At 44.4% G+C, this 26,887-nt stretch overlaps 1 protein-coding gene across 2 annotated transcripts; it reads right to left on the reverse strand.

The window, feature by feature from the left end:
- Positions 1-486: 486 nt before the first annotated feature.
- On the reverse strand, positions 487-26,698 carry LOC113586030 (MTSS I-BAR domain containing 1). Of its 2 annotated transcripts, XM_035520193.1 has the most exons (14): positions 26,239-26,698; positions 21,273-21,334; positions 19,937-20,010; positions 13,481-13,565; positions 13,162-13,253; positions 12,761-12,835; positions 9,920-10,077; positions 9,572-9,679; positions 9,321-9,415; positions 8,190-8,400; positions 6,113-6,304; positions 5,610-5,765; positions 5,181-5,322; positions 487-4,587 (listed from the first exon to the last, which is right to left on the reverse strand). In XM_035520193.1, the coding sequence occupies exons 1-14, from the start codon at positions 26,308-26,310 to the stop codon at positions 4,040-4,042; spliced, it is 2,070 nt and encodes a 689-aa protein (XP_035376086.1). In that variant the 5' UTR covers positions 26,311-26,698; the 3' UTR covers positions 487-4,039. The 2 variants fall into 2 exon arrangements, with proteins under 2 accessions (XP_035376086.1, XP_035376095.1); XM_035520202.1 differs by lacking the exon at positions 6,113-6,304.
- Positions 26,699-26,887: the final 189 nt, after the last annotated feature.

A 26,887-nucleotide genomic window follows, 5' to 3' on the forward strand; every position in this document is an offset into this window, starting at 1 on the left:
AAATTAGCCTCCAGCTTAAATGGGCTTTGAGCCAGAGCAGCGTGGTGCTTAGAGTGAACTAATAATTCTGTACTTATGCCTGTCTATCAATGCATCATTTTTCTCATGCTGTTACAAAATGTTAAAGCTTTCCATCCTGTTACGTACTGTAAGTGTGGGTTACATGGTGGCATAAGTTCTGCCCATTTCTCAAATCAGTATTAGTGCTTTTGTACATGCAGGGCTGACCAGTCTTCATTCTTCACGCATACACGGTTGAGTCGTAAAGTAGGCCAGGGGTTGGAGTGGAGGGATGTCATTTAAGTACCCTCATGCCTGGAACATTCTTAGGTCTGATTAGGTGTTTCTTTTTACTTCTTTTTAAAAGTAAATATTGTTTTGCAATATTTGGGGATTTTTTTAATTCCCCCTCTAGTTTGGTGTTGTACAAATATTTGTAGTATTTTATGATTTGGGCCTTGAAAAGATAAGTGAAAGTGAAGAATTTCACTCAGTAATTTTATTAGCTAAACCAACAATTTAGCACAGGAATTAAACAGAGACTCTTCAGCACTGAAGCACCTAGAAGAACTGGATTCCTCACATATAAATGACTTCATAGTAACTTCCCAGCTTCACACCAACTTCTTCACTCTTATCCAAACATCTGTACTGTTCTTTTCATTCATAAATGTTAGTGACTTCCTCCATAGCAATATCAGAGCAGCTAAATTATTGTTCAGTAACAATAGTATTGGCAGGAGTAGTAGTTCAAATAGACACATGGAGAACTATGTACAGACAATCAGCTTCATATGCATCTAGCATCAGCTAAGAGGAACATTCTAGAAGGTTATAGACCCTTTCTGCCTGAGCTTCACACAGGCCTAAAGTTACCATAAAGCATACAGCACACTGAACATTTATTACATAACCTGACATAAAGGAGATGGAAAAGCCAGACCCAGAGATTTAATTTACCATTAAAAAGGAGAAAGAATGATATTCAGTAGTATTTCTGAAGTAGATCATTTGCTTGCTGTTTGAATGTTATTAAATTTGATAATAAACTCTAAACAGTACAGTGAAACCGGAATAGAATGTTTCAAAAGAAACTTCCAGTGGTCTCGTTGCGGGTGTTATTTTATAACTATTTGTGTAGGCTATAGGACCTTGGGTTGGAACAGCACTAAGGAACATTTTACTGTTCTCCCTGCTGTTTCCATGGAAATAAGCAAGTGTACAGTCCTTGTGTTCAATACAAACTCTGTTACACACTCAGTCAAATTTTTACCTGGTCTTAACCACTGGTCTTGATATCAAGCTCTCAGTATGAAGAGCAGGATGTTAGTAATACCAAGGTTATGAGTTTGATTCCCAGGGATCACATGTAGTGTCATACTGATATATATGTAATCTGCTGTGTGTAACAGTGTCTGCCAAATGCTGTAAATGTAATGTCTAGTTGTAAGATGCAGTGAAGGTATTTTTGGTGTTGCTTTTGTGTGTGAGGCATTATTTGTTATAAGTGAGAAAGATTAAATGAAAAATTTTGGTATAAGGATGTGTGGTAAGCCATATTCAAATGATGGTTGTAATTTGAATTCAGAATTTTCTAGTCTTGGTCTTGACTCAAACTGTTCGTCTAGCTCTGTTATGGTCTTGGTCTTGAACTGTTTGTCTAGTTTTTCTATGGTCTTGGTCTTGAACTGTTTGTCTGGCCCTGTTATGGTCTTGGTCTTGAGCTGTTCCTCTAGCTCTCTTATTGTCTTGGTCTTGAACTGTTTGTCTGGCCCTGTTATGGTATTAGTCGTGAACTGTTCGTATAGCCCTTTTATGGTCTTGAACTGTTCGTCTGGGTCTGTTATGGTCTTGGTCTTGAACTGTTCGTCTAGCTATGTTATGGTCTTGGTCTTGAATTGTTCGTCTAGCTCTGTTATTGTCTTGAACTGTTTGTCTATCTCTGTTATGGTCTTGGAGCTGATTTTAACTATTTGAACTGTTCATCTAGCTCTGTTATGGTATTGGTCTTGAATTGTTTGTCTGGTCCTGTTATGGTCTTGAAGTGTTTGTCTAGCTCTGTTATGGTCTTGGTCTTAAACTGTTTGTCTTTCCCTGTTATGGTCTTGGTCTTGAACTGTTAGTCTAGCTATGTTATGGTCTTGGTCTTGAGCTGTTCGTCTAGCTCTGTTATTGTCTTGGTCTTGAATTGTTTGTCTGGTCCTGATATGATCTTGGTTTTGAACCATTTGTCTGGCCCTGTTTGGGTCTTGGGCTTGGTTTTAGCCTTGCCTCCTCTGTTGGTCTTAATCTTGACTAGGACTTTGTTAGTTAAGTTCAGAAAGAGTGAGTGAATGCTGGGAACTTTGCAGGGTAGCAGACCTCATCCAGGCTCTTCTGCAGGCCCACAGGCACTACAGCTCCTACCGTACAGTGGCAGAAATAAACCCAGCCTGCCATTATCCACCATGGGGGGAAGCAGAGGGAGAGAGACTTTGCCCTGTGTCTGCCCCTAAATCAACCTCACTGTACTTGCTGTCATTCGAAAACAGACCTAATGCGGTTCATGTACACTATGCCATGCATCAGTCAAACACGACAGCCACATACCCTGAGGTGGCAGTGATGCTTCTATTTGAGCTCGCATGACTGCTTAGGGATGCTGGGGGAAGTTTGCTTCTACAAGCACAAGGCACCACACTCTAGTATTGCTATGCCATTCTGCTAAGGTGTATAACCAGGGTGGTAGTAGCTCAGTGGTTAAGGTAATTGACTAGTAATCAGAAGGTTGCCAGTTCAAGCCCTACCACCAAGTTGCTGCTGTTAGACCCCTGAGCAAGACTTTTAACCCTCAATGGCTCATGTTATTCTCAGTCATAATTGTAAGTAGCTTTGGATAAAAGTGTCAGCTAAATGCCATAAAACGTAAATAACTAACTCTGCAGCTGATATGTTATGGCTGTATTATACATTCAGTTTTCCACATCTGGCTGGAAATACATGGGCTTAGGAGGCTGTTCGTGTGTCTGCCTCGTCCTGCAATGAAGTCCTTCACCTTTATACAGGCTCCAGACTCACCTCAGCTAGAACAGGCTATCGTTTCCTGGCTAAGGTGTCTAGATGCCACTCCTGCTTCCAGCTGTGTTAATTACAGCGACTATATAGTTTGGACAGAGCACTCAACCATTTCATTGCGAGTTATACTGTGTATGACTATGTATGTGACAAATGAACCAAACTTGAACTATATGAAAGTCGGTCGGTAGTTTAGGCTTTTGCTGAATTAGGAACGCATCACAGAAATGGCTCTGTCCAAGCTATGTACTGCAGTGGTGGCTGAAAACATAGTAAAGCCTAGTCCATTTATGACATTGCCCATCGAGCACACTATCAGTGAAGGCCTCGCTGCCATGATCAGCAATCAGACTTCTGCCGCTGCAGCCCACCAAGAGCGGAGGAGGCCTCTGAACCCGGAGGAGGGCAGTCAGAGTGGTAGTGGGGCAGGAAGGGTCACTCGTCTCACCCTCTTCTTTCTCCCAACACTGCTTTGCATTCTTTCTAACTACGAAAGAAACCAATTTGCTTTCTAAGATTTTCTTCACGCAGAAAAATGCACAGAGTTCTGCTATGTGCACAAGCTGTTACGGGTCCTGTTTAAGGGAGCCTTTTCACATTTTAACCCATTGAGGTACACTGAGCTATCTTTGAGTAAGCTTAAGAGGGGCTGTCCTGGGCCAGATGCAATTCCTGCTTCCAATTCCTGATTGGGACAAAAGTATAAAGGAAAACGCCGGTATCAGGCACAGCGTTCTGGCACCTATAGAAGTGTGGGCTGGTAGTAAAGGCCTACAGTATCAGTAACAGTAAAAGAGAATCACTTCAAAACAGAGAAACTATGTATACAACCAAACAATCAGATTATGTAGGCAATAACAGCTCTCATACCCTATGATGGAAAATAACACTCCCACGCCATGTTAACGGTGTCGCTACCTCGATCACTTCTGCCACATGTGAGCTGTGGGTCCTGATTGGTCAAGACCGAGACAGTCCCCGCCCTTCATTCGAGAAGCGGTGCAAACCGGTCACTGGTCATTGTCTTTTTGAGCCTCATGCCTCGGCGAATAGCCAGGGGTGTATCATCTTCCTGCACATCATGCCCCTCCTCCTCTTCCTCAGGCAGACTGGCTGATTGGCCGAAGGAGGCGGCCACTCGCTCTGAGGGTAATTGGTTACTGCCATTCCCGGTGGGGCTGCGGGGGCTTTCTCTGCCCTCGCTACAGAGTGGAGGGGCCGGTAGCTCTGGCACGGTGGGCGTCTTTACAGGGATGACGGGGGTCCTGATGGGGATCGGACCCTGGCCGCTCGACCCCCGCCACAAGCTCGGCTTGGACGAGGGCGCACGGCGGATGGTGGCAATGCCAGGGGTTGCCGTTACCGGGCCACAGGGTGAGGGCAAGCCGCCTGTCGAAGCAGGACGCTTGGCTGGTAACGTCCGCCGATACAACTGGCCGATGTCAGGGTTCCGAGAAATGGGGGAGGTCCCATCGCAGTCCCGCTGCTCTGGGTCATGATCTTCACCCCCTGGTAAGTGGTCATAATCAAACACTGTGGAGAGAGACAAAGAGATATGGGTCTGGATTCACTTACAAGAGATACAGGAAAAAATCTAAATATGGATCAACAGTACAATCCGCAAAGCCATACTGACTCCTATTTCACAGTCAGATTCTGTGCATCCTAAAGCGGCAACGTGCAATGACCTTCCGTATTTCTGAAGATATCTTTAGATCATGAGAAATGTAAAAATGTGAAAATGTTAGGTAGTAGGTAAGGTAGGTAAATGAAGATGTTAGGCAGTCCATCGAATGCCCAAGGTGACTGTTGTACCAATTAAAACCAAGACAGGCTAAGATGGTGACAGTTGTTTCTAATGATGATGTCAATGTAGTTGAATATGAAGTCCAGTTCTAGAGCTACAAAGTTTGCCACAGCTCATGCATGTAAATAGCATGTGGGTAGAAGGCTATGGCAAGGTTCTGTAGTTCTGTGGTTCTGTAGTGCTGTGGTTTTGTAATGCAGTGGTACTGTGGTTGCAGCATGCTGTCATCTCCTCAGGTGGTGCTGTCGCCTGCGCTGGGCACACTGCTCCTCTAGATGTAAGATGCCACTGTGATGCCCGCAACACATGCACTCCTTACCATGGGCATCTTCACTGCAGCAGGGTGTGTTGGTCTGCGTGCTGTAGCCACTGGAACCCTGAACAGAGTCTCTACTGCTGCGTGGGATGTCCAGTGACAGACCACGTTTCAGACACACAGCCAACTCTTCATGAGCTTCATCCTATAGAGCATGCGCACACACACACACACAGAGCATGATTGTATGCTCTGCTCCAAGACTCCATGCATTGCACATTTTTGTGCCTCCTCTGCTTTCACACATTTGGCTCACGAGAAATCCGAGGATCACCAGCTGAAGCGAGTCTGGTGGGATCCAGCAGGGAGCATGCACACACACACACGCACGCACACACAAACACACACACACACACACACACACACACACACACACACACACACAAACCCTGAGAGCTCAGGGAACGTTCCACGCCAGGCTGTGCCACTCACCCTGGTTGTGCCGCGGGTGCTGGCATTGGGAATGGCATTCGGAGCTTCCTCGCCAAGGCTGCTGAACTCCCGGCCCTCCCGTCCCCTCTCCTGGTCCTTCCCCCGCCGCAGGGTGTTCACCGTGGGCTGGTCATACGGGCCCGGTCTGACCCAGTCCTGCAGAAATGGACAGACACATGGGGCATCATGCAGATGAGGGATTAACAAGGAGTCGGTGAGTGACGTGTCACCGATGGACACCATGGCACTGTGCATACGTTTGCATTTTCTTCCTGTCTGCGTTTCTTTGTGTTTACCCATTTATTCATGAAATGAAATAAGAAGTCTTCGTGGGAGGTGATGAAAAGAGAATGATGAGGGAAAATAAATAGGAATAAAAAAATGTATTGGGCAAACAGTTGGGCAAGAGACAGGGAGCGAGAGAGAGAGAGAGAGAGAGAGAGAGAGAGAGAGAGAGAGAGAGAGAGCAGATGAGAGGATAGAAGGGTGGGAGTGGGACTGACCTTCCAGCTTGGAACTCTGTGGGAGAGGGGGAGGGCACTGGGACCCAGCAGAAAACATGGCACGAAATCGCCCGGCCGAGACCATGCCCACAGAGGGTGATGAAAGGGGTATGAGGGAGGTGGAGAAGATGGAGGGATGAGCAGGGAAGAGCTCTCTGCATACGGGCTAAGTGACTCGCGCCCATTTAACAACTGAATCAGTGAGGTAAATAAAAAACAGGAAACAAAAAATCAGGATGAATGACGAATCGTATATGACGATGAACCTACCATAACAGCTCATAGTGAAATGCAGCTGACACAACATAGAATTGCAGACCAAAAGAATATCCTGAGATTAGATGTAGTCTTGCATGTGGGTGCACACACACGTGGCTTAACATTTGCCATAAGCAAGTAACCTTCATATACTTGCATTTCCAACCTATGTGTATGTCTGTGTGTGTGTGTAGGTACATGTAATTGCTTTCTACGAATGTACAACAATGTATAAGTACCCTACACATACCTACCTCTGCATTTGTGTGTGTGTGTGTGTGTGTGTGTGTGTGTGTGTGTATATTTCTATGAATGCATGTGTCACCTTTTCTTCAGTGTTGGTGCTGGAGTCAGGTAATGTGGAAGTGAGGCTGTCTGTGATTGGCTGATAAGACTCATCAGGGCAGGAGAAGCCAGAGTGCTAAACAAACACACACACAGCCATGCAAAGCATGTGAATACAGATGCGCTCACAGACACAAGAAGCCAACATGAAACACACGCATTAGAGCAGAAGAGCAGGGCAGCAAAACTCGAAAGCCATAGCCATAATATCTAAACACTAAGCACTAATATCTAAACACTAACAACTAACATCTAAATACTAACCACTAACTAAACTCTAAGCACTAACATCTAAACACTAAGCTTTAACATCTAAACACTAACCAACAAACACTAACCACTGACATATAAACAATAACCACCAAACACTAAGCACTAATATCTAAACACTAAGCACCAACCACCAAATACTAACTACTAAACACTAACCATCCCATACGAGCCACCAAACCCTGATCATCAATCACCAAACACTAAGCACTTCACTAATCCCCATCATTAAATACAGAAGCTGCACACGGGTCCGTTGCTAAGCCTCTGTTGCCTACGCCTGGCTGGAGATACAGGCCATGCAGAGAGACAGACAGCAACAGGATTACACAGGGCAGAGGGGGAGCAGCTCATAGAGAGGGTTGCATGGTGAGAGATAAGGAGAGAAGGCGGGACAGAGAAGGAGAGAGAGAGAAAGAGAGATAGGGATGTGAACAGTGCCATATAAATACATGTTTGAAGAATGAAAAGGGCTCCCATGCTATGTGCCAGTGTGTGCATATGTGTGTGTGTGTGTGTGTGTGTGTGTGTGTGTGTGTATGCTCTGACAGGTGAGAATGACTCATCGTTGTCTTCAGCACCATGGCTCCCTAACTTAATGGTAGATGTTCCCTAGCAACAAGAGACAGTTCCTATGGCAGCAGGTTTGGGCTGGGTTCTGTAATAATACATATTCATTACTGCCCACTGTGAAAGTCTGTCAGCTCCTGATGTAATATGCATGAGCATGATTCACAATAATACCCATTTCAAAAGAATATGATTAAATGTCATGCTCATTCCCTAAAGTGTTAGTTGTCTCCTGCATCGTATAAGAGCAGAAGCAATCTAATGTTGCAAAGGCTCCAATTAAAGGTTATCATATCTGAAAGACTTTACAGAAATGCCTGAATATCAGTCATCATGTCTCCTTACTGTAGACACATTAGTTCTCACTTTATATGAATGTGTATCATATATGAAACACCTATACAAACTGTGCTACAGGCATCATTCTCACCAGACAAACTCCAACGCTGGAGAAAGCACACTGTGACATACTGGGACACTTTTTAACTAGCTACCAAATTCCTGTTGCAGTTTGTTCTGCCCTGACTTCACTGTGTGCATGATGGACCCACCCCTCAACAGTACAGTTGTGAGCTGTGTGTGTGTTTGTGCGTGCATGTGTAAGCTGTAGTGCCAAAGTTCTATCAATGGTCACCTGTGCACTGCTGTCTGGAGGCATTGGAGAAGGGCTCTTAGATTGACAAGTTTCCTGAGAGGTGAAGCCAGAGTCATGGGAGGACACACTGGGAAGGCGGGCGGGGCCTTGCTGGGGGAGGGTGGAGCCTCGGAAGCGGAAGTGCGAGGTGGGAGAGTGAGAATGAGAGCTGCTTGAACGAGAATCACTGCTGTTCACGCTGTTCAGACTACTGCTGACAGAGAGGTACAGACAGAGAGAGAGAGAGAGAGAGAGAGAGAGAGAGAGAGAGAGACACCACAAGAGAGACACAGAGAGGCAAGACCCTCTCATCAGGGTTAATGGGACGCATACAGTACTATATTTCTTCACTAAATTGGTACATACATGTGTGTGTATGTGTGTGTGTGTGTGTGTGTGTGTGTGTGTGTGTGTGTGTATATATATATATATATAGAGTTATAGAGTTATATATAGAGTTATATATATATATATATATATATATATATATATATATATATATATATATATATATATATATATATATATATAGTTGTTTAGTAGTGCCATTTATACATTTCTGTATTAAGCCATTTGAGGTGATTTGGGCATCTTATAAGGATGTGCCCTGGTCAGCTACCACTACAGCTGTTTCAGGTAGGCATGTTCAACTGGCAACTGGCAACAGGCTGATCCAGGACCTGCTGTAGGGATTATATCTCCCAGCTGGCCTGGGGATGTCTGGGTGTCCCACAGGCGGAGCTGGAATGTGTCACAGAGAACAGAAAATTGTGGACTGATCTTAGCCTGCTACCACCATGATCCTCACCAGGAAAAATGGAAAGGAGATGAGATTAGATGAGACTAGATGAGATTGGATGAGAGATTAGATTAGATGTCTGGAAGAGTGCCATGCAGGTATTGTTTTCATTGCACTTTGTGCATATGAGTATAACGATCTTGGACTTTGATGCATAGTGTGAAACTTCTTCACCTAAGCTTCCTCATGTAACTGGCGATTTCCTCGGTCAGATAAAAAAACCGGACACCCAAACTGAGACTCTCATCAGGTCTGCTGAAAAAACTAAAACTATGGCTTAAAAGCATTAGGACAAAGTGGAAACACATGCACTGGTCACTTAGGCTACTCACCTACACATGCTGGACTTCCTGGATGTGGTGCTCGGAGAAGAAGGCGGAGTCTGATATGACCAGCTGCACTCTGACCCCTTCAGATCAGCTATTACCTGAACAGCAATAAAAAATCTACACCGTGTATCGTATGAATGATTAATTAAATACCATATATCAACAATAACTAGGGGGAATTATATAAGGGACAGGTATTTGAACTTATCTTTGTGTGTGTGTGTGTGTGTGTGTGTGTGTGTGTGTGTGTGCACCTGTTCACTGGAAGGAGGCAGCTTGTGTGGGTCCATAGTCAAAGACCTCAGATCATCAGATATCGACTGCAGGTGAGTGATCTCGCCCAACATACACACCTCTTCTTCCTGAAACGATGCACACACAAAACCGCATACCAAATTAAAATCTTTTATTCGTTTATTCTGAACACAGGAGGGGAGAGGAGAGGTGAGCTGAGGGGACAGATGAGGGGAGAGGAATCACAAATAAGAGTGATAAAAAGACTGAAGGAGCGAGAAGGTAACCGTGAGCAGGCAAAGAAGGAGGAGACAGAGGGTGGAGTAGCACAGGACCGGATGGAAGACAGGTAGAGGAGAAGGGCTCACCACAGCGGGTCTGAGCATGGAGACGAGCGTGCAGAATCGGGCCCTCTCCTCGATCAGGGCCCTCCGCACCGCCTGCCTCTCCGTCTCCTGCAGCGTGACGTATTTATCGCTCACGTCCTGCAGAGCACTGTCTACCTGCGGCTGGAGGTCTCCGCGCCCTAGTGCACGCGAGCATACACGCACGCACGCAAATGCATGTACACACACACACACACACACAAACACATGCACGCATTTAATTTTTCCTTCCTTTCACATACAACATCTGTCTAAGTGATCATATTTAATGCCTTGGTCATCACCTGCTTGGTCCTCAGCTGTATTGTACTCACCCACACCGTTCACACACACACACACACACACACACGCACGCACACACACACAGTAATGATCACTTAATTCTGAAAGTCAGGGCAGGCTTGTGAATTATCATCATCATCGATGAAAGTTCAGAGAACCATGGTTATAGTGGTGAAAACAGGTGTGCTCAACAGCTGTACTTAAAATCAAGTGCTCTTTGAAAAGAACTTTAATGTAATGTAATCATATACTAGTAAATCAGATATATTTGCACTCCAATTGTCTTATCTGGTAATAGCACTTGAATGGTGTTGTATTTTATAGCATTGTATTCTATTGCATCTCAATCTAGGCTTCAGTGCTGACTTGTATTATGCGGTATCTCATTTTAAGGGTATTTTTTCCGAAAAAGAGTGTCTGCTATATATATATATATATATATAAATGTAAATGTAAATAACTTTTTACTTTCTCATTCAGGAAAATATGTGGCACACTAGTAGAAAATTTGAATACACTAGCTGAATACAGGTAAATGTACAGGCAGCTGTGCTCATAATTGCAATGGTTAACATCTTATATATATCAGAAAGTGAAACCATTCTACAATATATAATGTTGAAGAAAGCAAACATAAATGTGTAGTTAAGAAATGTTGGATCCTTTACAGCAGCACCTTCATAGACACAAATGAGACAGCAGGCCCACAGGCATGCCCGGCTCCTGTGCCCAGCTCCAGTGCCCTGCTCCTGTGCCCAGCTCCTGTGCCCAGCTCCTGTGCCCTGCCCCTGTGCCCGTCTCCAGTGCCCAGCCCCTGTGCCCAGCTCCAGTGCCCAGCTCCTGTGCCCAGCCCCTGTGCCCAGCTCCTGTGCCCAGCTCCAGTGCCCAGCTCCTGTGCCCGGCTCCAATGCCCGGCTCCAGTGCCCTGCCCCTGTGCCCAGCTCCTGTGCCTAGCTCCTGTGCCCAGCTCCAGTGCCCGGCTCCAGTGCCCTGCCCCTGTGCCCAGCTCCTGTGCCCAGCTCCTGTGCCCAGCTCCTGTGCCCAGCCCTGTGCCCTGCTCCAGTGTCTAGCTCCCATACCCTGCCCAAATGCCCTGCACCCATGTTCCGCTCCAGTGTGTTCTCAAGTGATCATCTCCTTCTGATGTTCTGAGGTCCTCATCTGGCTACAGAATAAAGGTTTGTCCAGCTAGCCTTAATTCAGATGGAGGGTCTCTGATCTATGCTCTCAAAGTCATGCCAGCCGAACCCATCAGTATAGACCATGAACGTCATCAGAGTTTAAAATGCACTCATGGCTTTTTATGATCTGTAATGGAAAAAATAAACGGGCTCTAATAAAGTTGTTGTCCATCAGCGGGGGAAGAAGGTCACACTGAGCCTACAAGTTCTACAAGTTCTTCCACCGACTTCAAAACGGCCTCTTGGTCTAATGTTACACTTTTGAAAAAATGGATAATACGCATTAGCTCAAAGCTACAGCGCCCTCTGCTGGAGAACAGCTCCACAAACCTGCTTAAAGTAGCATGTCAAGGAAAAGGTCTGTCTGTGCTCCTCTCCAGTATGGCCTGTATATCAGAATGTGTGTTTGGGTGGATATCTCAGAGGTTATGTAAACACAATGGAAGCAGAACTGGTTCCTGATTGCTGTTAAGGTCACATACTGTGTACTTAAGGAAAACGATGGGTGGACTGTCCCCATTGAGTTTATGGCGTACACACACACACACACACACACACACACAGAGAGAGAGAGAGAGAGAGAGAGAGAGAGAGAGAGAGAGAGAGAGAGCCCATCCGTCTAGGGACTAAACAGTATACTTTATTGGAATGCAAAGGCATTCCAAACCTACAACCCAAACATACAATTTAGGCATTAAATTTGACGGCTGAGCACACATACTGTGAAAGAAAGTGTGAAAGTCTGTCTTATGTTACATACAAAACATCAGTTCATTTGAACAACACAAATTGCACTGCAATGGTTCCCACAGTCATAGGGGCAGTAATATAGAAAAATTTGTGAGAGTTTGTGTGTATGCGTTTGCGAGTGTTTTGGCATGTATATTTTTGTGTGTATGTATGTATTTGTGTATGGTGATGGTCTTAGGAAATATGTAGTATAGCATTATTAGTAATATTGATACAGGTAGACTGTGGACATACATACACACACACACACACACACACACACACACACACACACACACACACACACACCTTTAACGCTACAGTTTGATTCTATAGAGACATGGTGGGCATTGTCCTTGATGTGTGCCATTAAACGTTCATTTGAAATCCTTGATACCAAAATATTTGAGGCAATTATTTGAAAATAAAATGGCTTACAGTTCCTTATCAAAGCAGCATCTAATACTCTGCCTGTACATAATGGATCGCTCTCAATATTTCATAACCTTTTATCCCTTTGTTGTGATTCTGTTTTTTTGTTTTTTTACAAAAGCTTATGACCTGCTCTGATTTACTCAAATCAGAGCATCTGTGTCCTTATAAACGAATGAGGAAGAGAAGCGAGACTAACCCTTCTTTGCTTTCTTTTGCAGTTTAAGTGTGTCTGAAGATTTCTTCTTGATCTCCTGGCGAGCTCGTTTGTATTCTGTCCAGAGAACGGAAGAGAGAGATAAACAGAGAGAGTCAGAGATGGAGAGATTGAGACAGATGGAGAGAGGCAAACGCTGAAGGGCTTTGAGAGTTGTTTCGATGTCAGCAGAAGCATGAAGGAAATTCTACAAAAAAGTATTAAAGTGGTCAAACAGAGAAGTGATGAGAGGCTGCACAGCAGAGAGACTGCAGAGAAATGCTTGCAGCTATAACCCGCTGTGTGTGTGTGTGGGGGGGGTGTGTGTGTGTGGGTGTGGGGGGGGAGGTGTGTGGGTGTGTGGGTGTGTGTGTGTGTGTGTGTGCGGGTGTGTGCGCGCTTACCTTTGGCATGGTCCTTATCCATAGTGTTGGCCACTCTCTTCCACTCCTCCATCTGTTCCTGGAGTGGGTTAATCAGTGACTCCACAAACACCCTGTACACATTAACACACACGTGGCACGTGTGTAGCCTAACACATATACATACATTATACACGATAACAATAGAAATTCTCTAATATTAAACTCATAAACATCCCTTGTCCCTAATACTTATATGCGCACAAATGATGGTGCACATGACACTACTCTGTCAGCACTGTGTGTGTGTGCATGCGTGTGTGTGTGTGTGTGTGTGTGTCTGTGTGTGTGTAAGACTCACGTTGAGAACTGTCTGAGTTTGGCCTCTATACTGCGATGTCTCATACACAGCCGTGTCAGGGCTGATCCAATATCCCTGGTACCACCTGTACCAGACACGTAAACACAGCACACACACACATACACACAGTGAGGGATTCATGAACACATGATTAGACAATGACAAACTGAACGTACTATTCAGTTATGTGTATAGTGTATTTCCCAGTTATGCATTCCAAAGTCAATGAACAGAGTTTAAAATTTAGAACAAGTTTATAACTCACACACACACACACACACACACACACTGACACACATATATATACATGCATATATTTTCACAAAGAGAAATGCCAACTAAAGTGTTTTAGTGTGAGTGAAGGAGTGAGAGAGATGAGACAGAAAGGGGGAAGAGTGAGGGATGAAAAGAGAGAAAGAGGACAAAGGAGAGAGGGATATATAGAAGGGAACGAGGGAGCCAGAGAGAGAACTACTAATTCGTTTCATTCTGTTTTAGATTTATCCTGTATAAGCGTTTTCTAATTTGTATATTAATGATACATTTACATATACATGTTCTCAAGTTAATTAATTGCTGATTTGGTAATTGATTTGATGTGATCAGTGTCTACTAGTATGCCAAGGTTATGAGCTAGCTCTTTAGATTTTAGGGCTTTTGATTCCAAAAAGGCAGCTAGTCTGCTGCTCTCATTGCTGTTGCCAAATATAATAACCTCTGTTGTAAGATGATTAACTGCAGGACGTTTTGGCCCATCCAGTTAGTGAGGTGCTCAAGTCACTTACAAAGAGAATCGAGGAGACCTTAGTTGTCTGAGCAGAGGGCTAAGTAAATCTGAGTGCATACTTATGATAAGATGGCCCAAAATCTTGTATGATTTGGCCAAGAGGAAGTACGTATAGGTTAACTAAGAGCGGCCCAAGATTCGAACCCTGGGGGACACCACCGGTCCCAGACACTCTTTCAGAAAGATTATTTTCTATTTTGACAGCATAATTCTTGCCTTGCATGTATGAACTGAACCATTTTAGGACTGAGAGTCCAACCCACTTCTCAAGTCTACCTCTAAGAATGTTATGGTCTACCGTATCAAAGGCTGTGCTGAGATCAAGCAGTAGTAGAATTGGCAGCTTCCCTGGATCTGTGTTCAAATGAATGTCATTAATTACCTTGATTAGAGTCTTAGTACTGTGAGTAGGCTGAAAACCTGACAGATTTGTCTAGACAGCTATTTAAGGACAGAAAACTAACAAATTGCTTGAAAGCAAATCTCAATGATTTTCCCAATGAAGGGTAAATTTGAAAAGGGTAATTAATTAACACAGTTGCTTCTAGAGTTTTCTTTTAAAAAAGAGGTTTCACAGCTGTAGTTTTTAGTCAGAAAAAATGCCTGGTAAGAGTGAGGTGTTTACTATCTGAAGTATATCGGCTGCTACTGAGTTAAACACATTCTTTAAGAAGCTAGTCGGTAAGACAATGAGGCTGCAAGTAGATGATTTGAGGTTACTCACTAAACGTGGACATTTTATCCATGACAGCATTACGTGGTGATGGAGAGGTTTGCAGGGTCATTGGTGGATACAGACGTACTTAATGCCTTGTCTGATGTTAAACAGTTCATACTAATTCAGAGGCCATTTATTGCTCGTTAATATTCCTGTTAATGCTGAAGAAAAAGGATGATCTTGGTTTGTATACTACTGTCTGGTAATCATGCAGCCTATCTTTGAAGAAGTGTTGTCTTACGACGTTGTTTCCAGTTTGGCCGTCAAGTAAAGGGAATTCTGGGATGGGGAAGGAGAAAGAGGAGAAGAAACCCGACGGGGAAAGAATAACTGAACGAGTAAAGCACCCTCCCTTAAACTCATGAAGCTAATTGCTCCGTGGCTTTAGAACAGCCGAAAGGTGTGTGCCCAGTAAGAATAATGATTTATGGATGAAATTCACAAGACAAAGAATTAAAAGGTCAATATTAAAGTTGATGTTGAATTACTGTTGCATTCATTAATGAGAAAGGATGCAGATAAACTACAGAGTAAAATTAAGGCAGCCGTAATTAATTTTAATTTTACGTAATTTTCTTTCTCTCTCTGAGCAGGGAGAGAGAGACAGGCAGAAAGTGAGTGTGTGTGGGTGTGAGTGTGTGTGATAAATATGATCTCACTAAGAGAGATGTTGTATGCTGTATCCATTTATATCTACAAAAATATAGCATATGTAATACTTCTCACACTAAAAAAATCTTAATCTGTTTCACCCAAACAAATGCACCACAGTACCACAGTTGGTTTTAATGAAAAAAATATCAGATCAGTATCGATATCAGGTGATACTGATATTGTGTTCAAATGCAGCACAATGATATTGGATCAGTACAGAAAAAAATGCTATCGTGCCATCTCTAGTTGAGACAGCTGCACTTCCTCTTTCACTGTACAAACTTTACACCAAAAATGTACCAAAAACCCCCAAAACATTCTAACCATGCTCTTTAAGTTTTAAAATTCTGGCACCATCAGAAAAATTCTGTTCTTCCTGGCAAAGGGCAAAACTGCATCAAGGCAAAACAGGTGGCAATATACCGTAGGCGGAGGGGGTCGTAGGTCACTAAACCTCACCATAGTGTTTGCTCACTATAATCATTTGATTGATTTTTTAAATTGGTTTTGTTTTATCAATCTCCTGTCTCAGAACCCTAACTTTCAGACACACAAACATGCATACACATGCGCGCACACACACACACACACACACACGCACACACACACACACACACTCTGCAGAAGACAATACAGATGGCTTTGAGACAGTAAACTGAGATAGAATGGATATAATGATTATCAGTAGAGTGCATTCTAGAGAGAGAGAGAGAGAGACAGACAGACAGACAGAGAGAGAGACAAACAGACAGAGAGAGAGAGAGAGAGAGAGAGAGAGAGAGAGAGAGAGAGAGAGAGAGAGAGAGAGAGGATAGCCACCCTGATACTCTGTTGCTGGTCTTCTGACCCCAAATCTATAAATACTGTTGCAGTGTAGCTACAAAAATGTCTCCCTCATAATTCCCCCACCCCTTTATTATTAATAGCGGTGGCAGAGGGCTAGTGCAAAGCACTGCAATGCAGCAGTACCTCCCCTCTGCTATGACACACACACATACACCTCTCTCTGAAAACAGATACATCATCACTGTGTTTAGACTATCAATGCAGTCAGACCACACCACACTGTAGGTCCGCTGCCGTATGCGGGATGAGCCCTGTATGTTTGTGCGTGCGTGCGTGTGTGTGTGTGACATAGGGCCTATTCCACACAGCACCTCTGCAGCTCTGAGGCTGCTCCTAACAGGTAACCACACCAGCCAGAATTCACCCTCACAATACAGAACCTCTCCTGACAGCATCACAAGGAGGCTACACACATTCCTCACTGGATAATGTGCTGTGATTGTCTCTCTCGCTTTCTCTCTCTCTCTCTCTCTCTCACACACACACACACACACACACACACCAAAAGGAGACAGCACTAATGTGGTTCATAGGACATGGTGACCTTTCAGGAGGACAGCCACTAGGGAAGATACACACACATACAGCTCATCCCAGTCAGCTCATCCCAGTCAGCTCAATAATGCAGGTTGTGTGTCTAAATGGGGCATTCCTCCTGATGAAGATATTAAGAGTGTGGAGTGTCTCACATTCTTTCTATAAATAATGAGTGAGAAACCTAAAACCCATACATACCCACATACATCACATACATACATACATACATACATTCTCTCTCTCTCTCTCTCTCTCTCTCTCTCTCTCTCTCTCTCTCTCTCTCTCTCTCTCAAAAAACACAGCACACACACATTCTAACTTTCTGTCTTTGGCTCCAGGCCTACCTACATGCTGGATGACTCTCCTCCATTTTTAAAGATGTTCACTCACATCAATCGCTAGGTCAAGTAGATATCAAATAATACAACAAAGTATGTCACATACCCACCAACCAACACACACACACACACACACACACACACACACACACACACACACTACACTGTCAGAACTGTGACTGTGACCCAGTGAAAACAGCTGCAGCCTTACAGTGTGTATCTGTGCAGACTGACTCCAGTCAGAGCCAAGAGTCTGCCGAGTTAGAAAGAGGACAGGCAGGAATGCAGACTGACTGGCAGACAGGCAGACAAACAGACAGACAGACAAGCAGCTACAAAGCTATTATGCTTGGCCCCTCTGACTCCATAGGAATTTTAGAAAATATGTTAGTTCCTCTCTCTTCCACACTACATCCTTATATCATGGTTTTATCTTTGACTTTTTTTTCAAATTCGAGTAAAAGATAAACTCTGTCATGAAGGTGAGTTTCAACTCTTTATTTTAACTTTCAACATATTGCCAAATGAAAATCTCTTCTCTCTCCTGAAGACTAAACTTGGCTCTATATGAGAGTTACACAATCAAATCTACGCTATCTTGTCTGCAGCTTGTGAAAAACGAAGCACTCCCATTTCCAACTGGAACTAAAAAAAGAGACATCTTTATCATACCAGATTAATTAAAATGCAGTAAAATTCAGTGCCGAGTTTAAGTAATTTTTTTTGTTTGTTTGTTTTCAGAGTGTTACAGGGATTTGCAGGTTTTTGTGTTAGAGACCTTCTTTATTATAACTCCACCCCTAGGATCTTCAGAGCGAATGTTCCATTCCCTCTGACTTAAAAGGGATGCGGTTTCTTTTCTGCGCATTCATCGCTTTACTTTAACAGACAGATAACAGACAGTTAACAGATTTATGGACAGGCCTAAAGCAATACACACACACGTGGCTGATGAGAATCAAACCCGCAGACAGGCAGATACACAGACAAGCCTACAAAACCAGATTTGAGTGCATCTCAGGTACCCAACCGCACCAATCAAAGACTTTGTTTTCACGCACATAAATGCTCCAACCAAAATCTACACCCAATGCGACTGAAACCTGCATTTACCATAGACGTAACAGCACCAGCCAAAATGTACATTTACCATAGACGTATGCAGGGACGTGTCCCCACCCCCATTCACACACAATTATCCCATCATGCTCAGCGCTGCTCGGTCAGCTCTGCCAGAGCACTCAGTGCAACTCTGGCCTGCTTTCACAGCAGTGGAGCCGAACAGGAGCAGGAAAGAAGCAGAGAGAAAGTTTGCTTCGGCTTCCTATTTTGCTGAGATCCCATTTGCCCACCTGTTCTGAGAGAAGATGGTTTTAACAGCCATCTGCAAAGGCTGATCCACGGAGCACTGGAACATTCACACGCTTTAACATCAATCGGTTTTCCCTTCATAAATGGTCTAGCAAATGCATTTTGTAAACTACATTAGTAAATGCATGGTTATTGTTGCTGTTATTACTAGTACCTTATCCATAATCAACTGTATTTGCAATTGCAATTCAATTTTCAACACTGAATTTGGTGCAGCTGAATCCTTGTTTTATGCCCAAGTAACGTTTAATCGACATTCAGCACAGATCAGTTCATACTGCTAAGTTCACACGTGCACGTGTTATTGTGAGTTCTGGGTAACTACTGTTCTCAGAAGCATTTACAGCCATGTGTCCACTCAGTGCAGCTGAGCTGACTTCAGCATGCAGCAGATTTGAGCCATCATGGCTGTCAACGCAGCCTGCGGCTTCCTTGCCATACTAGAGGGCTTGAGCCATCATGGCAGCTCCGCTGGGCAGATGGCGGCTCTGTTGCTCATTACCGGCTCCATCCTGTTAAATGATTCTGTTTGATTTGAACTAACGAGCTCCGGCTTCAGTCACCTCATCCCTAATTAACAGTGCACATGCAGAGAGCTAGACAGAGAGAGAGAGTGAGAGAGAGAGAGAGACAGCAAGAGAGAGGGAGAGAGAGAAAGAGAGGATCACCTGCTGTTCTCTCTTTCACACATTCTTGCCACGAACACAATATATAAGCCTAAAAGCACCCATTCACTTACACACTCACACACACACACACACACACACACACGAAACTGTAACATGACTGAACGAGACAGCCATGCTCACAGAGGGAGGTGGCCTAACAGCTAGCAGCCACCTTGCTAGGTGTAAAACACACACAGAGCAACAAAAAGGGGCGTTTGTGTAAGAAGACAGGCAGGTTGAAGTGTGAGGTTCAGACGGACAGATGCGTGTTAGGCAAACGAAATTCATGTAGGTGTAGGAGGTAGGAGGCAGGGAGGGGCTCGGGAGTGTGTGTGTGTGTGTGTGTGTGTGTGTGTGTGAGTGTGTGTGTGTGTGTGTGTGTGTGTGTGTGTGTGTGTGTGTGTGTGTGTGTGTGTGTGACTGTGTGTGTGTGTGTGTGAGTGTGTGTGTGTGTGAGTGTGTGTGTGTGTGTGTGTGTGTGTGTGTGTGTGAGTGTGTGTGTGTGTGTGTGTGTGTGTGTGTGTGTGCATTCCCTACCTCTGCTGCCAGTGGCCAAGTCTGCCACCTTTTGAAACGCATCGAGGAAAGCCGTCACCGCGACTACTGTCGTCCTGGGAAGGGAAACGACGTACATGCACAATCTTTCACTTTTATTTTTGGATGGAATTCCATTTTGCATAAAACATATTTTATACCTTTAACTACAACTGTTATATTTAACTTTATGGCATTTAGCTGACACTTTTATCCGAAGTGACTTACAATTATGACTTTGAATTTAAAAAATTGAGGGTTAAGGGTCTTGCTCAGGGGCCCAACGGTGGCAACTTGGCAGTGGTGGGGCTTGAATGGGCAACCTTCTGAATACTAGTCAAGTACCTTAAACACTGAAATACACTACTGTACAAGAGACAGAAGCAAAATAAAACATTTGAAAGACACTAACTTTGTGTAAAAGTCTGTGTGCCTAAGTACATATTGTAAGCTGTTGCAGGTTTTATGGTGTTTGTTTGTGGTCTATATGTGTTTATTTAAAAAAAAAAGCCCCCATATACCATAGGTTTGAATAGTAATTAATATTCTCCAGCTTTGAAAATATTCTGTTTTTGACTGATGAAACGCATATCTAGGTGACAAATCCCTCAAGAGCTGACGTACGAGGAGCAGCGTGGAGAGGTTCTGTGTGATGTGTGTATCTGGAGAAGTGTGTGTGTGTTTCTGTCCACAGGGCAGTTGCTACGGTTGAAACACACACATACATACACATTCCATTCTCACCAACATAAGAAATTACAGGTATATGTGTTGAAATAACCTGGAGTGAATTTAAGCATTCACATGAAGTTTGTTTTATGTGTGACTACTCTGCACTCTAGGGCAGATGATGACACTCTGATTTTGTGTGTATGTATGTGTGTGTGTTTGTGTGTGCGTGAGAGTCTAAGAAGGAGATGATGACACTGATGTGTGTGTTTATGTGTGTGAGTCTAAGAAGGAGATAATGGCACCGTGATGTGTTTGTGTGTGTGTGTGTGTGTGTGTGAGTCTAAGAAGGAGATGATGGCACCGTGATGTGATCATTACACTAGTCTGATTGAGCTTAATTGAATTACATTTTTTCTCTTTTCTTTGTTTGGTGCAGCAACCTTCAGAACAGGAGGGGCAGCAACAAACACACACACACACACACACACAAACAAAAAACCTCTCTTTCATTGTTAGACACACCGACACAGAAAGGTCAGCTGTAACGAGACAGTGTATAGGAAATCTTCCTTCCCGCATTTAAACCCTTTGCCCTGACCTGCCGGTCCATCTGATCAGAAGCAGATGGAGTGCTAACGGCGCCCAGGTGTGTGGTGTGCAGCCTCACCTGAGCTGGGCCTGCAGTTTTCCTGCCTTACTGATGAAGTCCTCCCACACCGGGCAGCTGGCCTGCAACGTGAGGAAGAAAAGCTTCTCTTTATGCACTCGCCTTCTCAGACACATAACACCGAAACGCTCCACACGAGAACATCAGCGAAAAATAATCACTCTCATTTTCCATTCATCCTTTACCCCTCTGTGTGTTTCCAAATGTGCGTTATCATTTCCAACTACTTTAGGTATCTTCTACCTAACCTTCTGCATTATAATTTCACTTACCTTTTACATTTTATCTTCTCTCTCTCTCTCTCTCTGCTGTGCTAGGAGTTGAATCCATGACCCAAAGGATAACATGTTTTTTCTGCAGTAACAGTCCTGGTCAGCTCGTACATTTCACATGCTATTAAGTCACATAACCCACTAGCAGTCCCTCAGCTACTGACACAAAAGGAAATGACCGCATATTACACTGTGCAGATGACCGCATAGTACACTGTGCAGATGACCGCATATTACACTGTGCAAATGACCGCACAGTACACTGTGCAGATGACCGCATAGTACACTGTGCAGATGACCGCATAGTACACTGTGCAGATGACCGCATAGTACACTGTGCAAATGACCGCATATTACACTGTGCAGATGACCACACACCGCACAGTACACTGTGCAGATGACCGCATAGTACACTGTGCAGATGACCGCACAGTACACTGTGCAGATGACCGCATAGTACACTGTGCAAATGACCGCACACCGCACAGTACACTGTGCAGATGACCGCATAGTACACTGTGCAGATGACCGCACACCGCACAGTACACTGTGCAAATGACCGCATAGTACACTGTGCAGATGACCGCATAGTACACTGTGCAGATGACCGCATAGTACACTGTGCAGATGACCGCACACCGCACAGTACACTGTGCAGATGACCGCATAGTACACTGTGCAGATGACCGCATATTACACTGTGCAGATGACCGCATAGTACACTGTGCAGATGACCGCACACCGCACAGTACACTGTGCAGATGACCGCATAGTACACTGTGCAGATGACCGCATAGTACACTGTGCAGATGACCGCATAGTACACTGTGCAGATGACCGCACACCGCACAGTACACTGTGCAGATGACCGCATAGTACACTGTGCAGATGACCGCATATTACACTGTGCAGATGACCGCATAGTACACTGTGCAGATGACCGCACACCGCACAGTACACTGTGCAGATGACCGCATAGTACACTGTGCAGATGACCGCATAGTACAATGTGCAGATGACCGCATAGTACACTGTGCAGATGACCGCATATTACACTGTGCAGATGACCGCATAGTACACTGTGCAGATGACCGCACACCGCACAGTACACTGTGCAGATGACCGCATAGTACACTGTGCAGATGACTGCATAGTACACTGTGCAGATGACCGCACAGTACACTGTGCAGATGACCGCATAGTACACTGTGCAAATGACCGCACACCGCACAGTACACTGTGCAGATGACCGCATAGTACACTGTGCAGATGACCGCACACCGCACAGTACACTGTGCAAATGACCGCATAGTACACTGTGCAGATGACCGCATAGTACACTGTGCAGATGACCGCATATTACACTGTGCAGATGACCGCATAGTACACTGTGCAGATGACCGCACACCGCACAGTACACTGTGCAGATGACCGCATAGTACACTGTGCAGATGACCGCATAGTACACTGTGCAGATGACCGCATAGTACACTGTGCAGATGACCGCACACCGCACAGTACACTGTGCAGATGACCGCATAGTACACTGTGCAGATGACCGCATATTACACTGTGCAGATGACCGCATAGTACACTGTGCAGATGACCGCACACCGCACAGTACACTGTGCAGATGACCGCATAGTACACTGTGCAGATGACCGCATAGTACAATGTGCAGATGACCGCATAGTACACTGTGCAGATGACCGCATATTACACTGTGCAGATGACCGCACACCGCACAGTACACTGTGCAGATGACCGCATAGTACACTGTGCAGATGACCGCATATTACACTGTGCAGATGACCGCATAGTACACTGTGCAGATGACCGCACACCGCACAGTACACTGTGCAGATGACCGCATAGTACACTGTGCAGATGACCGCATATTACACTGTGCAGATGACCGCATAGTACACTGTGCAGATGACCGCACACCGCACAGTACACTGTGCAGATGACCGCATAGTACACTGTGCAGATGACCGCATAGTACACTGTGCAGATGACCGCATAGTACACTGTGCAGATGACCGCATAGTACACTGTGCAGACCCCACGCCACTGCCTCTTTTACTTCACTCATCTTCTTCTCACAGACAACCATTCAGTTAAATTGACTTTTTTGCGGTTATGGGACAGATGGTCAGTTGTGACAGTGACTGTCTGTTGACACATTACACATGCTACATGTAGCACACACTCTTATCCCGAGCGGCTTACGCGTGTGTCAGTGTGACAGCACACGGGGAGCTGATTTCAGGACCACGATGATATTACAGCACTTTGCTCTATGTGATTTGCCGGTGAGCTACAGGAGTCATACACCACTACCAACTTGCACAGTTTTAACTTTAAAATGTTAGCATGTAAGGTTATTTTTGTGTAATCATGTAAACACAACTGTTTGTGGAACAAGTGGCTTTCTAACTCAACATAAAGAAAATTACAGTGTTTCTTTGAGTGTTACCAGGAGAGCTATTCAGCTAACAGTGTAAACAGATGTATCTCGGTATCTCAGTATGCGTGTGACAAACATAACAGATTACTGTTATTTTAAACTAGAATCTATTAATACAGTTCTCCACATTGCACAACTAAGACTGACAAGTATAAGATGATCAGAGATGTCGCATCAGTGCTGCCCACAGTAAGATCCCAGATGAAGAGACGGGATGACAGGAGCTGCTGGAGATTGGCCCTATGAGCCCTCAGCTGTCTGCTAGTGAGCGTCACCAAAGCAGGAAACTGCCTGGGAGCAGGCTGCTCTGAAGCTGTGAGGGTGTTCCAATATCCTGAAAGCAATATCCTGAAAGCAAAGAGGTCCCTGCTTAAAAAAGCTAGAGTGTGGGTGTAGCTACAGCTGATAGTTGGAACCACCCTTAGTGTCATGCTAATGACATCAGGCCCAGGGATGACCAGTGTGCTCTGTTCTCTGGCATTTTTGGTTAAGCTTCTCATGGATGTACCAGGCGTCTACGTCTTAATGCCATGCACTCAATTCTTCTCCTGGACGTACTAGGCGTCTACATCTCAATGCCATGCACTCAGTTCTTCTCCCACTGTAGGTCTTGACAGTGTCAGCATTCTTATGTCCCCGAGGCCTACAGTCTTGAAGTGATCTCTTGACGCATGGTCAATCTGAATGAAACTACAGTCATTCTGGAAACGGTTTGCTACAAGAATATAAAATATCATAAAAATATAGTCAGGAGATTATGTGATGTGTAAATTATTTAGAAGCATTCTCACTCACTTCTTTTAAACACAGCTCTCCATCAGTGACAATTAATTACAGGCATGTAAATATACAGCTACTCCAGTGTTACACACATACACAATGTTTACTGAGCAAGTGCATACACAGTGTGTGTGTGTGTTTTTGTGTGTGTGTGTGTTTTTGTGTGTGTGTGTGTATGTGTGTGTGTGTGCATGCATGCGTGCGTGCGTGATGTATCCACGCCTCATCTCTGGCTCTTTTGTAGTTTGATAACTGGAGACAACATCTGTTGCCTTGACAACGTGAGAGGTTGCAGAACCAGAGCCATGACGCTGCAGTCTGTTCTCTCAGTGTGCAACACACACACACACACACACACACACACACACACACACACACACACACAAAACTATGTAATGCAAACACACGTAGCTATTGATGTTCATTACACTGTACTCTCCCAACTATCACCACATATAACTGTATAACGGTTTGCAGAAATTACATTTAATGTTTTTATTGTATAAGAATCATAATACAGCACAGAAATACACGCACACACGTACAAGCTTACACCACTCTTCACAAAATTAGATATATTTCAGCACCTTTTCTTATCTCTGAGACTACCACACTGTAACGATTTTTATTAAAATAATATTAATAAATTATAAAACAATTCCGGCTTCATGATCTGACTGGTTAAGTAATTAACATTTCACAGTATTCTGAAACTGTTCTCAGTATTTATTTAACAGGATTATTTATTTAACAGGAGCAATGGAGAAGGAGATGGCGCGCGCAGACGGTACGTAACGCGCAGCGCCCTCTGAGGTCACGAGCATCCTCCCGCATTCCACGGCAGGTGAAGACCCACGCGCGCCAGGATGCTTTCTTTAGCGCGTCAGCGAGGCATTGATAACTGAGGCATCAGATATCCAGGCCTTCAAGTAAAATCCATCATAATTAACGGGATAACTCACAAAGGCCGGCAATCTCACGTATTTTAACAACCCTAATTCAGTTTTTGACGTCATATTTAAAACTTTTCTATAATAAACAACAAAATTACAGTGCCAAAGATGTAGCCTTTTGGACAATGTCTGATTCAGAAATATAATTTGTCCTCTAACCCCGTCCCTGGCACGCATTTCACACACACACACACACACACACACACACACACACACACACACACACACACACACACACACACACACACACACACACACACACACACACACACACACACACACACTGGCCGCTACAAACGCATAAAAAAATCACCTCACAATGCTATTGCTGCCAAGCAACCCGCAGCGCGGCCCCTCGGTAAAGCTAAAATATCACAGCCTATTCAAACTAAACCCATACATGACCAACAACCAAACACTACGAGAAGGAAAGTGATGAAAACGAAATCATTCGGGGCAGAGTGTTGTATGATACACAGACAGGGTGTTACCTTCATGTCGGTAATTACTGTTTGAAAAAGTCCTCCTAGTGCGCTGCATTCTCGTTCCATGGACGCCTCCATTGTCAGTCCTGCCTTGATAGGTTTAGTAATCTGAAAATTCAACCCGGCGACAGTTGTTTGCAACCGTTCAGATGAAAGACATCAGCGTATCTTGCGAAATCACCACCTTTTCAGGAAAGACCTCCGCGCACGCAGGAGCTGCGCAGCTGCCGCGCGGCGCCCCGTCAGTGTGGGTGTATGCGGTAACGGCTCAGAGGTTCACGAACAGTTGCCACTGCGAAAATATATCCATCTTCCGCTTGGACGAACCACCGCAAAATCCTAATCCACGTTTAGGACAAAACGCAAACCCCAAGCATGGAAAAAAACTCACTTTAACTTGAATGCAAATTCTAATAGGCTAACATTTCACATATCACCGAGTTCTAACAACTTTAAGCAGCTGAGACCTCACCCGCTACCGATTTACACCGCGTGAGACACTGAAGCCACGCCTTCCTCGAGCCAGACAATTTTCCACCCCGAACTGACAACTGTGGTGAATATCTGGAAGAGGAGCACTGGCATACAATAATTAAGATTTCAGAGATAGAGCTGTAAGTGAATGGCATGACGAGCATCTTGTACTAAAAACACA

The sequence above is a fragment of the Electrophorus electricus genome, chromosome 2, assembly GCF_013358815.1.
Source record: "Electrophorus electricus isolate fEleEle1 chromosome 2, fEleEle1.pri, whole genome shotgun sequence".
In the NCBI taxonomy this organism is placed as follows: Eukaryota; Metazoa; Chordata; class Actinopteri; order Gymnotiformes; family Gymnotidae; genus Electrophorus; species Electrophorus electricus.

Excerpts from the sequence above, each read along its gene's own strand:
- LOC113586030 (XM_035520193.1), bottom strand. The coding sequence starts at position 26,310 with ATGGAGGCGTCCATGGAACGAGAATGCAGCGCACTAGGAGGACTTTTT. Across the intron at positions 13,254-13,480 it reads AAACTCAGACAGTTCTCAAC|GGTGTTTGTGGAGTCACTGA; the intron begins GTGAGTCTTACA and ends TAATGTGTACAG. Across the intron at positions 10,078-12,760 it reads GCAAAAGAAAGCAAAGAAGG|GGCGCGGAGACCTCCAGCCG; the intron begins GTTAGTCTCGCT and ends CGCGTGCACTAG.